General features: G+C 36.8%; 1 protein-coding gene across 1 annotated transcript; it reads right to left on the bottom strand.

The window, feature by feature from the left end:
* Positions 1-500: 500 nt before the first annotated feature.
* On the bottom strand, positions 501-11,388 carry LOC107218592 (zinc finger protein 346). Its single transcript, XM_015656510.2, has 9 exons — positions 11,331-11,388; positions 10,656-11,182; positions 3,222-3,608; positions 2,380-2,453; positions 2,129-2,284; positions 1,956-2,050; positions 1,432-1,766; positions 1,245-1,313; positions 501-1,146 (listed from the first exon to the last, which is right to left on the bottom strand). The coding sequence occupies exons 2-9, from the start codon at positions 10,699-10,701 to the stop codon at positions 992-994; spliced, it is 1,317 nt and encodes a 438-aa protein (XP_015511996.1). The 5' UTR covers positions 10,702-11,182; positions 11,331-11,388; the 3' UTR covers positions 501-991.
* Between the last annotated feature and the right edge of the window lie 337 nt (positions 11,389-11,725).

The raw sequence follows: 11,725 nt of genomic DNA, 5'->3' as shown, positions 1-11,725 counted from the left end.
AGTTACGCTAATTCGGAGTGACTACCGAGAAAATATCGGAAGCTATAGTTGCCATAATCAACGAGTGACGAAAAGTCAATTGAAATTAAGGTCCCCGACATTTCCCCAACTTTGTAGGTAAAAAACTTCAGCTTTTCCATGAAAATGAAGGTAACAGCTTCACGCTTAACAGCCAAACATGCAGTATTGATTAAAATAAGACAGTGAGGCTTATATTTACGCTACTGTATTTACACGTTTATATGACATTAGTGTGTTTCAAAAAAAAACGACTATTTTTTTTTTTTTCGAAGAACATTGAAAAATCTTCCGAGTGTCCCTCAAAAATGACCTCGGTAAAATATGAGCTCTATATATTGTTATTTAGAGGTGGCGATTCTCAATTTACTATTTCCCATTTAAATAACATGGGAAAAAATTTTTCAAAAATTTAGAATTTTATTGCTCGAAAACGAATTAGTGTGAAGATATAAACAAAACATATTCTTGTAGGAAATTTTACGCTCTACAAAAAAGATCTGAATAAAGATTTGCGTAAGGTAAGTCGTTTCGGAGTTATCAGGCCTCAAACATCGAACCGTTTGAAATAATGATGTTATTAATTTACAAATGCTACAAAACTGACTCATATCACTTAAATACACAATACTATTGATTTTAAAATTAAAACTATAGACTTCCAATGAAATGTTAATTAATAAATTTCATTAATCAACGATATGAGTCAGTTTTGTATTTCTATTCAACCATTGAAGTCTGCCACCCAATTTTGGTAATATACTTTTCGCTGCCCGTATTTATTGCGTAACTCCGCAAAATACCTTTGGACTATAGTCTGTCAATGGAGATTTTGCTAGGAAAATTCCCGCAGATATTGAGCGGTCTGCAGCAAAAATGTGCACCGCGTGCATCAAATATAAATCATTTCAGGATGCATAAACTAAGAAAATAAAATGTAGCTATATTAACGATTAAAACGAATGGAAAAGGACTACTTTTTTTTAAACCTTGTTTTTTTTGCAGTATTGGCAGCAGTGGACGGTGATTTTGGGTTTAGCTGGTTCTTGTGCTTTTTACTTTCGACATGTTGTGCAAAACTGCTCTCTGAGTTTAGAGAAACGTTGCAAGGTGCACAGTAGTATTGCCCTGATGGATAAAAGTGGAGGATTACATCTTGGCTCTGAATAAGTACTTATACTTCTAAAAGGACCTTAACGTGAAAATGTTCTCAACTTAAAACTTACCCGATGGGGTTCTATAAATTGAATAATCTAGCGGTCCACTAACAACAGGGACCACTTCAGCTTCAGGTACTGCAAAATAACAAAGTCACCGAGAGATGTAAAAAATTAAAGTCAAAGTCTGTATGACTAGAGTAACGAGTCCATTACAAAAAGACAAATTACTGTTTCTGAAATTGACAGATCTTACCTGTGTCAGGTACTGGAAGCCCATTCATTCTGAGCATCCTGAGATGCCTTGCACCTCGACGATGTGTTTCTAATTGGTCTTTTCGATTTGCCGAAACACCGCAAAGGTCACAGCGCAATAGTGTTTGATAAGATGGAGCCGTATAGAGAGGCGTACTGACTGGTACTGCTGCAGCAATCGTCGGTATCGGTACAGGAGATACAACAGGTACAACGATGGCAGCTTCTGCCGGAATTATTACTGGGGCTGGTGGTTCAGCTTGAAAACCTATCCCTATGCCAAACCGTCCACTCGGATCTATCGGGGCTTGATTCAGATTCTGCTTTTTTGATGTCCTTTAAAAAAATGGTATAATAAGATTACTTTAACATTAAAACTGTGCCTCCACTACGTATGGTATTACATAATATTACAGACATACTATTATTCTCTCTTGTTCAACTGACATTACTCGTATTATGGTTTTTTGAATCACTTGTAAGTGGAAGTGTTTAATTGATTTTTGATGTCGGCTTGTTACTCACCTAACACGTGGGCCACCATTAGCTGCCCTAAGATGTTTCTTGCCAGCATAATGTTGTGTCGCATCGGTTTGCGAGGTGAACCAAGTCTTGCAGATCTGTGAATTACAGTGGCAAATGCTTTATGATTCGTTTTAAGTATTGATACAAGACCTGATTAGGTTCTGGAAATTTACCTCGCAGTAAGTATTCCAATCCGCTTCGGTTGTACTGGAAACTTGACCACTGTCTTCAGTTTTCAATTTTTTCACGCTCTGATTTAGGAACATAGATACCTTCTTTTGATGGGGTTTGCCATCGTAATGTAACTTTGCTTGCAACGTAGAGTTCATCTGTAATTTGATACAGTAATATTAAGTAGGATTCGTAAATGAACCTCTCACAAAGTTGATTATCAAAAATATATTGTAACAATATTTATTCTTACAACTGCATTGCACAAGTCACATTTTAGCGGTTTCATTAGAGCGGAAAGTTCCCTTTGAGCACTTGCAACTTTCTCTGGAATAAGAAGAAAGATGAATTTATCAACATGAATTATCAAATTGCGACAATATTTTCGAAATATGCAACGGTTCTTTCATTCTTTAAGGAGAATAAAAATTTTCTAATTATGCGATTCCTTGACATTCGTAAAATTCCGCGCCTTTCCCTTTTCATCACAAAGATAAAATTCTAGTTGTGGTTGTAATACAGTCCTTAACTATATTAATTTTTTACTATAACTAAAAAATATAGTTCTTCATACAAAATGAAAGTCAATTTTGTAGATGGAACCAGAAAATCTAGTATACGTATTCTTTCTGATTATGGTCACTCGTACTATATTTTCTTGTAATTGTTGCAATAATTTGATGATGCTGCAACAATTAATTGTACTAAGACCTTATTTAAGTGTAAAAATATTGTAAACTATACAACCAGATTCCACATTGCAATAACCATAAAATGTAGTACTGAGAACTATAATCGCATCAAATAGTCACTTGTACCACATTTTCTTGTGATTCCAACAATATTTAAACTGTTATTTCCACGATACCCATTTGACAAGAATTTTCTAGTAACTATAACAAACGAAATATTTCTCAGCGTAGCTGCGGCCATCTTGAATTTCCCTAGTGCTGCAAAATAGTCGAGGTGCAATAAAGAAAAACTTTGAGAACATTTGGCTGGTTATCGGACAGTTCGGATGAGTTTGAAAAGAAAATAGGTACATATATATACAATATACAAGAGTAATAAAATCTAACGAGCGATGTAATTTACCTGCATCTTGAGCGGGGTCAATGAATTCACTCTTGCGTTTGTAATACTTGGATTTAGCTTTGCCGGAAAGGTTAGCTGGAAGTGGAACTTTGTAAGTTGCTTCGTACCATTGCGCGTATTGCGAGTCGTAAAGTTCCGAGGAATCTGCTTCCGTTGGCACCCACCATGGGGTGGGAGAACTTTGCGTTTGCATCGGGGGATGGATATAATAAGGAGAAGTGGCGGCAGTTGGAAATTGACTCGGCGCCAGCACCGTGCCGGTTGTTGCTGAAGCATTTTCTTCGGTTTGCTGAGGAAGCTTGATTTGCGTCGTTACAACGCTCGCTTCTGTCGACGATAACGACCCAGGGAGCGGGGGTGGCCGAGGTGGTAGCAGACATTCTAATCCTGTACAATAATAAAGATGTTCATTAACATTCACAGAAATTAACTTGCTGTCTCTTAATATTCATTTTATACCTGTCGCAATGCTACATCCAACAGCTGCGTCGAATGTGCTTAACGATCAGATAACGTCCGCCAATTTGGGTAATTACGCACTATTCAAAGTGAAATTAACTCGAATTTATTATAGCCGTGATAGAATTGAAGTAACCGAAATAGTTATTTTCGTGGCTAGTGCGCATAAAATACGGATTTCTTGACGAGCGTAAAGTGCCGCACGAGCCGAAGGTGAGCGCGAAACTCACACGAGTCAAGAATTTCTTACATCCACACATAACACAAATAATTTTTCTGCGATACCGCCGTTAATAATCCGACCACTTTGTAGTTTTTATGAGCACTAAGGTTTAAAATTCGAATTTTAAGCACTAGTGCTTATAAAAACTGCACAGTATTCTCGTTTTTGACACGAGGTAGCACAAAAAATAGAATTTCATACCGCGTAAGAATGCATGCGGATGTAATAAGTATAAACGTTGGATTCACTCCACAATGTCTAGAAGCCACGCGATATACACGGGGAAAGGATTCGTTCAATCTATCAAATATGGCGATGAAACATGGCGAATGGAATATATTTTTGGGTCGAGAGACCGTCATTTGATTCAAGTACAAAGAGATGAAAAAAGTAATTGGAGTTATATATATATCTGGTGGAATGAAAAAAAACGTTTCTTTTGCCATATTTAGCAAATTTAACGTTTTTTATGTTTGTTGTATTTAATATGTGAATGACAATGCTTACTGACATCGTAAATGCTTTTCTTGGAAAATAACCTGAATTATCTAGGATGGTTTAAGCTTATGAGAGGACTATAAAAACTTCTATAAATCATTGGTGATGGATGATGGTTATAAAATAAGGATACCTGTATTTTGGTGTGCAGATCTAAAGGCCTTAGTTTTCTGCCGACAAGAAAGTCGTTCGAAAAAAAATTCTATAAATTAGATGGAGAGGCAGTCCACCACGGGATGTTGCTTGAACATTTGTATATATAACACTACGCTGTTGAGAATTTTTTCAGATTTTTAAATTGCCTCAATCCAATGTTCATTGTTAAAAGTTGCAAATAATTAATTACTTTAGAATAATCTAAAAAATCTGAAAAATATGATCTGACATACGAAAATTAATGTTTAAGCAGCCACCCATAGTAAACTGACTCATCGATCTAATTCTTTTTTGTGTTTCTTTTGAGAAAATTTCGAAAAAAATAAAAAGGGAACGTCAGACGACTTTGGCTCAAGGCTTGACAATTTTGATATCTGACACATGGTTTTTTAGATTTATTTCAGATTTTTAAATCCTGTTGATCAATATTATCGTTTCAAAAATTGTAACTGATTGACATCGATTCAAAAAATTTCGGAAAATATTAATATTTTCCGGTGTCGAAACAATCACATAAAAGATCGCGAGCCAAATCAGAGAGGTCAAGGATTAGAGACCCAGATCCAGTTGGTATGGAATGCCTCATATATATGATAGTGAAGGGTTGAAGCATAGCGATGATTGGTGTATCCTAAGTAATTATCATCATTATCTTCATTAGAAATCGCATTCGAAAGAAGAGTGTTCCATTGTATTGAAAGTCCCATGCATACGTACACATCTGAAATACTCAAACGACCTGATTTGAAAGCATACGACGTGGAATACTAAAGATACGATCTGAGAGGATGATTAATGATCTCGGAAGGCGTTTTATATTGCAGTAACAGGTGCAATGGGTGCAGCAGTCTATCGCTATAGCCAATCAAATAGTGTTTCAAGCAAATAATTCCACCCGCTTGAAATTTTCTGATGGCTTAAACATCCACTTTTTGCTCATTCCTATCAGATTCTATCGCTTTTTGTACGAAAAAAAGTGTTCCACCGGCAAGCAATAGTTGGATCGGTGGATTCTCTATCGGAAACACCTTACGGAAGCGATGATAGCATGAATATATTAACGGATTCATGATTTGTTGCAAAAGGTTATGCACACAGTATTGACATTCTAAATAACTCGACATGAAATTTCAACAATTAAAAATCTATTAAACACCAATATATGATCGTCTATGGCCCGCTTACATGCAACATTATTGAAGTATCTGAAACTTAACTCTTCTCGCGTCGTGTAAAGGTAAATACGAATGTGTTCACACGCATATAAGAGAGGAAAAGGAGATGCTTTGCTGAGCAAGGATTACGGTCAGCTAGTCAGTCGATCATAAAACGTTCTAAAGTAAAGTTTGTAGCTGTCACTCTTGGCCAAGTAATGTATAGAATTTTTACAATACCATTATTCTCATATTCATAATTTTTATATTCAATTCAACTATTGACGAACCCTACTGAAAATCTTAGATATAAATAGAATGTGGCCGACTCAACGACGATACGTCTTGAGCAAAGAAGAGTCCTCAATTTGATTGAGTTGATTTCGATGTAAAAGAATTCTCCTCTGCAATGTGTATCAGGATATATTCAACAGTTGGAAGTTTCATTAATAGTTCATAAGTATTCATTACTTTAGTAAATTAATAAGTTCATTACAGTGGAATAGTCCAAAAATGTACATTAGTACGTTCAAAGAAAGATTTATTGACATACCAATTGCAACGATAAACATGGTTTTAAGTAACAAATACGACTCAATCAATTTCGATTATAATGTTAGGAGTTAAAAATTTCCAAATTCCCAGGTTACAAATATTTAAATTTTATAAAAATCAAACTGTAGAGAACTTACATGTTTGAACATTTTTCGATCGATTGCCGATCAATTGACTGTGACAACAAAATTCGCGTACTGACTATGGCATAGTTATTTCAAAAATTAAGACTGTGCGATTAATCGATTAATCGTAAACTTCGATTCTTTGTTTTTATAATTAATCGATTTTTCACCCTTTTCAATTATTGTTTTTCCGTCGAACGTCAAAGGAGTCAAAGGAGATTAACAGGTCAATCAGTCGTACATTATTGATTCGATTTACAAGTTTCCAGTCAGTCAACAAAGCTTACAAGAATTACCAATAATTCACTAGATTTTATTTAACAAGTCAATAACAATGAATAAATCGAATAATAGTGGTTCGCGAGATTTTCCGATTTTCGGAAGAATAAAATCAAACGATAGCTTTTAATAAAAGATGATAGTTAGCAGAGAAAATTAGACACAGGTCGGTACAAGCGATATAATACAAAAATCTACTTAGAACTATACGTCACTGAGCGACATGATTTTACCCACTTTTCCAAGAACGACGCTACGGTAATTATTAGTCTATTGATTTGCAATAAGAAAGTACGGACTTTAATAGAAATCGGAAGTTATTGAAATTGACGATAGCCCGGAACGCTCGTGAGTAGTGACAAAAGAATTAGACGTAATTTGCGGTAGATGGTAACTGGCAAGAGACATTGACGTTAATTAATAAGCCTTAAAAATCGGTAGCTTAGATGAGAAATCATCAAATGAAGTAAATTGTGGGGGCCAAGTGACGAAAAAATTATCGATAGATAATTGAACTGATAATTTAAAAATTCAAGAGATAATTCACAGAGTTTTTACATATAATTTACGAAAAATTACAAAACTTGGACAGATGTTGAGAGATTACTAGGGAATACACTGAATACACCTTATTGCGCCAAAATCAAAGATAATAAATGAGACTTGAAGTAACAAAAAAAATATGAAAAATGTGGCGGGTAATAATTAATAAAGGATCATTAACAAGAAAATGGAGAAAGGTACAGTAATATTTAGCGGCTTAATCACGACGCTGAAGTTAGTAACGTTACCGTAACGAAACGTAACAAAAAAGTGTATTAATGTACAAATTTAGGATGACTCTCAAGGAGTTGGCTTTACAAACCGTGAGCATGTTTAGTTTTTTTACGGTTTACTAAAGTTTAGACAGTCCTAAAGTTGCTAAGAAACGATTTTTTCTCAACATGTATGGTTGCAGTAACGTTACTAACTTCAACCTCGTGCTTAATCTTCACTTAGATGTACTCCAACCAACTCGACTTACTCGACAAATTCATGCACAATAGGAAATAAAATACAATAAGCTGTACGGTAAATTAAATATAATAAGCACTACCAGTACAGAAATGAAGAACAAAGAAGGATAAGAGATAGCTCAAAAAAGTACGATAGAAATTACAGAAGCAGTCTAAGAGAAAATTGCAAGAACATCAGGGAAATTCAAATATACGGGAGAATTCTTATTCGATAGTTACGAGGTCGCTCAACGATACCAAATTAATTAATCAACGAAATCATGCAGTCACTCGATCGCGCAAAGCACTTCAGATGCATGGACCATTATTCACAACGATACTGGCATCACACAATGCAACGAAAAAAATAAGTAAAATACGAGAAAAGAGAAGGTACGAACAACTGCGTAACGATACGATACTTAACGGCAGAAGCCTTACCTTAGCCGGTGACTCAAGCACACAGACACTGAATTTAATTAAAAATAAACTTGACGGTAGCAAAGAAGGTAAGAAAAAAATGTGAGGGGAAAAGAAAAGAAAAAGAAATTTAACGATAATGCAAACGGTAGTAAGAGAAATGTTAGCGATAAAGAAACGTTAGCAAGAAAGAAAAAGGAAAGTAGAATTTAACGAAGGAAATCTCTAGTTGTATCGAGTAGGAACGTGCGGTCGCCTGGCGGGTTGAGCGTAGAATAAACGGAGGTCGGAGGTCGATTCTTTTTTCCTCGCTTCTTTTTGTTGATTCGTCGTTTGTTCCCAATCATAATTGGGTCATCCCATTCGCGTCGAATATCAGTTGTGAATACGCGACGCGTTTACGGAGATTACCGGTAGATGCTGAGTAACGTTCGTCCTGTGACTTCTTCGATTACACTTGCTCGTGCGGAATTACAGCCGAGGCACATTACGACCAGCTGGTTGCCTATCGTTGGGGACCCTCTGGCGAAGATACGCCGAGGAAATTTTCTCCAGGCCAAAGTTTTTCGCCTGGAGAGCGACGGCATAACGCACCTCAGGGCAATGTACATCTGCCCACAATGTAATCGTGATCCTTGCCGACAGGAACGCTGCATCGAGTCCTCTGGATACTCTTGACGGCGATGACAACCAGCGGAACGGTAGTGATTAAGAATCGCTTCAGCGCCTGGCTGAGAAGTTGTAAATGCGCTTCTCGGGCGACCCTGAACTCTCATCTTCACGGCATCCGGGAAAACGGGCGGCTGACTTCTTCGGGAAAAGTGGTGACTTTGCTGTCGGGAGGACTTTTGAATGCTCCTCATAGATGCTTATACGCCGGCAGTCGAAGGGTTTGCACGTTGGGTAGTCGGTAGATGAGGTCATCGGAAGAATGATTCGGAATCATCAGGGATGATGTTGATTCCTCGGTGGTCGGGATCGTTCCCGTACTAGTAACTTGTTCGCTTGCGCTGAACCGCGAAATACAGAGTATGCAATGAAAAAATTGGTTACTAGTAGTTTATCGTCTAATTTGTATCGAGTTCGCTCGGAGTACCCCGCCAGGGACGCGTTTTTTGGGAATTACAGTCAGTTGTGTGCCCTTGTGACGGGCCGTTCTAAAACGCCACGGTACAATACATGATACGCATACAGGCTGCGCCGTGTATGAATTTGTGACATATAACATGATTGTAGATGCAAACATCAAATTCTGACATTTTTGCATGCGTTATGTATAATGTGCAGAGTATTATATTGTGTTTATAACGGCAATTTACGATTTCGCAAAAAGTCTCGTACAAATGCGTAGGAGCGGGTAAAAAATCAGAGAAACCCAAGATCGGAATGGTCAGAATTCCGAACACAAATATATCGAAAACTCACAATCACGAAAGAACAAAGTGGTGAATCTGCATTAAGCCAGAAATAATGGAAATAGAATACAAAAGTATCGAAATTTGAAGTCATCAAATTTAGAATACACAACTGATGAAAATTCCGAAAGGCCATTAGCAGAATGAGTCAAATGCGGTTGCTCACAAACACAAATAAATAACCTGCAGATGGATCATAAAGTAGACTTTTTATCTATTCGAATTCATAAATGTGAAGGATCAAGAATCAGAACAGTTAGAACTCCTGGTAGTAATCTTATAGAAGGCTCAGAATATAAGTATATCAGAATCGTCAGAATGAAGAATCGCAATATATCAGAAGTCAGGCACATCGTTGGCCACACTCTAAAGGGCTAACCCAACAGCTTTAATAACTCAAAATTGTCCACTTGCATTGCGTTCTTTCTTCTTTATTAAGTATTGAGTAAAGAATTTCTTTGATTCTGTATATAAAAGATTTTACAAGTCAAAATAGATTAGTTGGATAGACTCGGAATGTGAAATTCTGGTGGTAAGCCATCTATACGGTTACTTTCGGAATACTGATCTTTCTGGATTGTACGATTCTAAATAATGACCCTTAGACATTCTGGATATCTGTTTTCCGCTGTTTCTAGATGATGAAGTTCTAACTTTTATTTTTATAATATTTGGACATTTGAGAATATGAAACTTTCAACAAATTCATTCTCTGGAATATTGACTCTATACATTATTAAATTCTGCATCTCTGAATTCTTGGATTAATGTTTTCTGAAGTAAGTGGGTTCGGATAATAGAGTCCTCTACTAAAAACATTTTAGGTAAACTTCAGCTTTTTATCGGGCACCATTCGGGGCGTAATATTTCTGACAGTATCTGTTCGCTCATATTTGTTATTCGAGTTTATTAAATTCGGAATTCTGGCCATTCTGATCTCTTACCCCCACCCCAAATGCGTACGTTTGTGTTTTACGGATACACTTAATAACGCACGCAGCGTAACAGCGAACGCCTAACTATATACAATACTCAACTCAATGCGAAGCTCTTTACCGAGTCGATTAATGCCGGGTACTCAGCTGCCGCCGTGTAGATATCGTTTACAAACTTGTTATGCATACAGCAGGGTTAATTAATTGCGTCACGACTTACCGGGAACTTCTGGATTTTCAATGGTCTTCGTCACTGGCCCTGACATTAGTGCAAAAACGTTTCACATCCAATAACTGAGGGATCGTTTAGCCTTCTGCAGGTACACTGAAAATCCAAGGGTCTTTAATTCAACAACCCCATACTGAATCGGCGGTATATTCCAATCGCTGGAATATCTTCACACGTTTCGTTTTGCCAATTGCTTCATCTAACCCTCTTGAATTTCACGCAGATTTGCGGAGAGTCTCGAGTGATTACCGTCGTCTCGGTGATAGCCCGGCGTCTACTGTTTATCTCTATCAAAAATATTGAGCTGTTTGATAGGTTAACAGTGTTTGACAAGCGGCCTGCCGACCGACAGTATCGACTTTAATTGCAAAATGGCCGACCGTTGTTGTTCGACTAGGGTCCCTTTAAATCGGGGCGAGCCAAATTTGAGAGCCAATCAGGTGCCATGAGCCATATAACAAAATCCACCATGTTAAGGCGCGCGACTTTTCAAACGTCAGCTACTGTAACCGCTTGAACTGAAAGATTTTTAAAGTATGATATTATTTAATAACGTCATGTCACGGAATGAAACCTTACATTATAAGACCTAAAGTTTTCGTTAATTCTCATTTCATCCTGAGGTTGTGATTTAAATTAGCATTAAAAAGGATGTTGAATAATTACTCCAGTTTCCAGTGGAAGACTTCGGTCGTTAGAAATGAAGATACAGATCATCTTCATATATCTTCAGTTAATGCAATTATAAACTTATTGATATACTGATTTTTGTTTTTCTTCTCACTCCAGATGAAGTCTACGTAAAAATTCCGTTGTTACCAAACAATTCTCAGCTCGTCAATGAATAGTCAGTGAAGATTTTCACTTTCTTCTTTTCCGTACAAGTTTTTGACCGGCTTAGCCAGTCCATATCTTCGGGGCTGAAATAACATTTATCGTAAAATTTTCTAATTATTTGCACTGAAGATAATTGGTCGAGCCAGTCGAAACATTGTACAGAAAAAAAGAAAGTGAAAATCTTCTATCATTTTTTTTTTTTGCTCGTAGTTGAATATCTATAT

This window comes from Neodiprion lecontei, chromosome 6 (genome assembly GCF_021901455.1).
Source record: "Neodiprion lecontei isolate iyNeoLeco1 chromosome 6, iyNeoLeco1.1, whole genome shotgun sequence".
Taxonomy (NCBI): domain Eukaryota; kingdom Metazoa; phylum Arthropoda; class Insecta; order Hymenoptera; family Diprionidae; genus Neodiprion; species Neodiprion lecontei.
The sequence above is the reverse complement of the archived record's forward strand: the minus strand, read 5'-3'. Positions and strand labels throughout refer to the sequence as shown.

Bases quoted from the DNA above. Each gene is read 5' to 3' on its own strand.
- LOC107218592 (XM_015656510.2), bottom strand. From the start codon at position 10,701: ATGTCAGGGCCAGTGACGAAGACCATTGAAAATCCAGAAGTTCCCG. The intron at 2,285-2,379 runs GTAAGAATAAAT...ATCAAATTACAG, and splicing joins GTGACTTGTGCAATGCAGTT to ATGAACTCTACGTTGCAAGC. The intron at 1,767-1,955 runs GTGAGTAACAAG...ATTTTTTTAAAG, and splicing joins AATGGTGGCCCACGTGTTAG to GACATCAAAAAAGCAGAATC.